Source organism: Penaeus chinensis, chromosome 9 (genome assembly GCF_019202785.1).
Source record: "Penaeus chinensis breed Huanghai No. 1 chromosome 9, ASM1920278v2, whole genome shotgun sequence".
NCBI classification, from domain to species: Eukaryota; Metazoa; Arthropoda; class Malacostraca; order Decapoda; family Penaeidae; genus Penaeus; species Penaeus chinensis.
In genome coordinates this window covers 23,693,735-23,698,734 of record NC_061827.1, presented here as the reverse complement: position 1 = coordinate 23,698,734, position 5,000 = coordinate 23,693,735, and the positions used below count along the sequence as shown (strand labels likewise).

Here is a 5,000-nt window from a genome sequence, read left to right as displayed (position 1 = left end):
ACATACAACCCACACACACTGACACACACACACTCACACCACACAGACACACACTTACAACACACCAAACATACACACACACATACAACACAAACACACACATACAACCCACACACATAACATACACACACACACAACTACCCACACACAACACTATACCACACACAGACAACATCACCACATACTAGCACTAACATAACATACACATCTACGATACACCAGCACAACATACACTAGTACACATACCTGACATTCCATACACAGCACATCATACATACACATACAGCCACACACATACATACACAACACATACTACACACACACACACAAACATACACGACACAATCATAACCACACATACCTACGACACACCATAGATCACACTCCATAGACATCACATAACATACACTCACAATACTATACCATACACTACACATACACACACATACATACACACACAAACATTACACGACACACATACATAGCACACTCGATACAAACACACACACATGACACACCACACATACAACAACACACACATACTACACACACATCATACAACACACACACACATACATTACACACACATACAACACACGACACATACATCACACACATACAAACACACACACATTTACATGACACACACATACAAACACACACACACACACATACGATACACACACATACAAACACACACACACATACATACACACGACATACATAACCACACACACCACACAACACACACACATACCATAATTCCACACATACATACACTACCACCCTTACATACACACAACATTACACCACACACATACTACACCACACATATCCATACACACCATACACACACACTCATACATAACACCACACAGACATACACACACACAGACATACTCACACACTACATACATATACAGCACACATAAATAGCACACACACCCTCGACACACTACACACACACCACACATACATATACACACACACAGACATACACACACACACACATACATACATACCCACACACACACACACACACACATACATACACACAAAAAATACATGACACACACCCCCACACACACCACCACACTCCACACACAAAACCACCGCAAACCCACACACAAACCCCCCTCACACAAACCGACCCACACACACACCCACACACAAACCACCTCACACACACCCACCCACAAACCACCCACACAACACACACCCACACCACTCCCTGCACCCACACAACACACACAGACACACCATACATACCCACACACTTGACACTCTCATAACACGACTCACACACATCACACACATACACACACAGACAACCCACACACACATACACACACATACAACCCACACACACAGACACACACATACAAACCCACCACACACAATACACACACAGAAAACCCAACACACACACCATAGCACAGGACACTCATACAACCCACACACACATACTACACACATTACAACGCACACACACACATACAACACCAATACACACACATACAACCACACACACATACACACACAAAACCCACACACGACTCTACACACACCATGACAACCCACACCACACATCCCACACACAACAACCCACAACAAATACACACACACATACCAAGCCCACACACAAATACACACACCCATATCAACCCACAACACAGATATTCCACACACTTACAACCCACACACAATATACCCACACACACACCATATCAACCCCCCAATCCTCCGTAAGTCTACTTTACCTCGCCCCCGAGCAAATCCCCCTGTACTAACCATGAAAAGCTATGAACGCCCCCAAGCTGGCAACCAATGTCCACAGAACACCCCATCTCCCGTCTTCGTCCTTCCCGTCTCTCCCTTACAGATACCCGCCAATTACAATTGATAAACGACATATTACCATATCAAAATAGGCAGTATTACTTAAAAATCAAACAAAACATTAAAAAAATAAACGAATTTACTCAAACACAATACCCACCCACTCTATCCCTCGCCCAGTAAACACACTACGTATTTAACCTTGCCCCATCAAATCACGTATGGTCACAAGGTCATAATAGACTCCTTTGTGGCTAACACTATCAGAGCCATCAATGAGCATACATTAAAAAAAAATATAGAAAATGGCAGCAGAATTTTCCCCCCGAATTTTAGTTCATTTGCCCCGACGGCATTGGTTAATATATGTTGACTAAAATAAAAGTTTAACTATATATGTGTGAGTGTATAAAATATATATATATATTTATATAAATATACTGTATTAAATAAATATATATATAAATATATATATATATACATATATAAGTATTCAACTATATATGTGTATATATCTTTATAAAATATATATGGGTATATATATGTATTAAATATATGGTATAAATATATAATGTATTAAATATATAAGTGTAAATAAATAAATAAGTATTAAAAATTCTGTGTAAAAATATATATGTTATTAAATAATATGTAATAAAATATATAATGTATTAAAATAAATATTAGTACTAAATATATAGTGTATAGTATATACGTATTAAATATATATTGTGTATAAATATATTAAAACTATATATATGGATATAATATATATGTATTAAATAACTAATGTATATATATATCTACGATAGTCAAATAAAAAATTGTATATATATATATATGTAATACAAAAATTTAAATATAAATATGTACTAAATATATATGTGTATATATAAATAAACTATATGTATTAAATATATATTGATATATTAAATAAATGTATTAAATATATAAGCGTATATATATAATATGTATAAAATATATATGTGTATATATATAAATTAAAAAAGATAATATGAGTATCTATATATTATAAAATATATGTGTAAATATATTGTTTTAAAAATTAAGTGTATATATATATTATATGTCTTACATATATTCTTGTATAATAATATGTATTAAATATATATGTGTATATATATATGTATAATATATATTTATAAAATATAATGTATTAAATATAAAAATGTTTTATATGAAATTAAATAAATATGTGTATAAATATATGTAATTAAAAAATATTGTGTATATATATATATATGTATTAAATAAATATGGGTTATATATATATATATAAGTATTAAAAATAAAAGGGGAATATATATTAAAAAAAAAAGGTATATATAAATTTTAAAAATATATAAGTGTATATAATAAAAATATGTATTAAATATATGTGTGTATATAAATATATGTTTTTAAAAAAAATAAATGAGGTGTATAAATATAATATCAAATATATATATGTATTTAAATATATGTGCATAAATAAAAATAAATGTAAAATTAAATAATGTGTATATATATATGTATTGAATAATATATGTATTAAAAAATATATGTGTGTATATAATATATATATATATAATATGTATATAAAATAAAAATAAATATAAGAATTAGACAAATATATGTTTATAAATATATAGATTAAATATAAGGATATATATGTGTTAATATGTATTAATATATATGTGTATATATATTTTGTATATATAAATAATAAATATAAATAATATTTTATATAAAATATATAAATGTAATTAAATATAAATTGTGTTTATATATATAAATATATAATTTAAAAATATATATATATATATATATATATATATGGGATTATATATATATGTGTAAATAAGTATATTATAAAAAGTGTATAAATTTAAAGTGTATATATAATTGTGTAATAATAAGATAATATAAAATTTTGAAATATAATTTTTGGTATATATATTAAGTTAAAAATATGAAAATAATTATGTGAATATATTATGTGTATATCTTTTAAAAGTGTAAAAATTAATGGTAAAATTTTTAAAAGTTAATATTTAAGGATAAATATTTGGAATTAAAATAGAAAATAAATTTATTTAAAAAAATTTTGTGTATTATATAAAAGTGAAATAAATTTCTGGAAAATTTTAATTAAGTAGTAATAATTTTTGTGTAAATATTTAAGTGATATTTATAAGATTCCAAATAAATTGTGTAATTATATTTTTTTGTAATTATTTTATGTGTATAAAATTTTATATAAATATTAAATATAATAAGTGATAATATTATTTATAAATATATTATGTGTATATATAAAAGTATTAAATATATATATGAAATTTAAAAATATAAATGTATTATATATATATGTAAATAAATATAGTTAAACCCCATGCCGCCGGGGAAAATGAACAAAAAATGGGGAAAATCTGTGCCCATTTTCTATATTTTTTTAAGAAATGCTGCTCAAAGATGGCTCTGCAAGGCTTAGCCACAAAGAGTCAATTAGTAGACCTTGTGGCCATATGTGATTTGAATTGGCGGGGAAAAAACAGTTTTTTTTACTAAATGCTAAAGGATATCGATGGTGTTTATTTTTTATTATAACATTAAAATTAATTTTAATGTTTTTTAATATAGTAACACAAATAAGAAAATGTAAAATATTTCGTAAATCAAAGAAAAGGGTGAACGGGCGAGACGGGCAGTACTCCTAACTGGCTCATTGGTGACTTAGTACAAGTATAGCCATCTATGTGTATAAACAATCAAACAAGTACTAACAGTGGGCAAAGCACGTGTCTACCCGTCGTATCCGTCGGCAAGGGGTTAAATATATATGTGTATATATATATGTATTAAATATATATGTGTATATATATATGTATTAAATATATATGTGTATATATATATGTATTAAATATATATGTGTATATATATATGTATTTAATATATATGTGTATATATATATATATGTATTAAATATATATGTATATATGTATTATATTATATTATATTATATATTTATTTATTATTATACTATATATTATATACATTTATTCAAACTTAGGTGAGGGAGTAATATTTGGAATTGCCGTGGCCATCCTTGGCTACGAAGTTGTTCGACAAAAGGAGAAAGAGCGCAAGAAGGAGCAGGA

The 5,000-nt window shown here is 27.9% G+C and overlaps 1 protein-coding gene across 2 annotated transcripts in view; it reads left to right on the top strand.

Annotated features, from left to right (window-relative positions):
* LOC125029028 (optic atrophy 3 protein homolog) overlaps nt 1-5,000 on the top strand; it is a 27,685-nt gene that overhangs the window by 15,345 nt on the left and 7,340 nt on the right. For both annotated transcript variants that reach the window (XM_047618751.1, XM_047618750.1), the window contains one exon: nt 4,913-5,000. This exon is cut by the window's right edge and continues 124 nt beyond it. In XM_047618751.1, coding sequence (XP_047474707.1) covers nt 4,913-5,000 — 88 coding nt within the window. The remainder of the gene's footprint in view (nt 1-4,912) is intronic.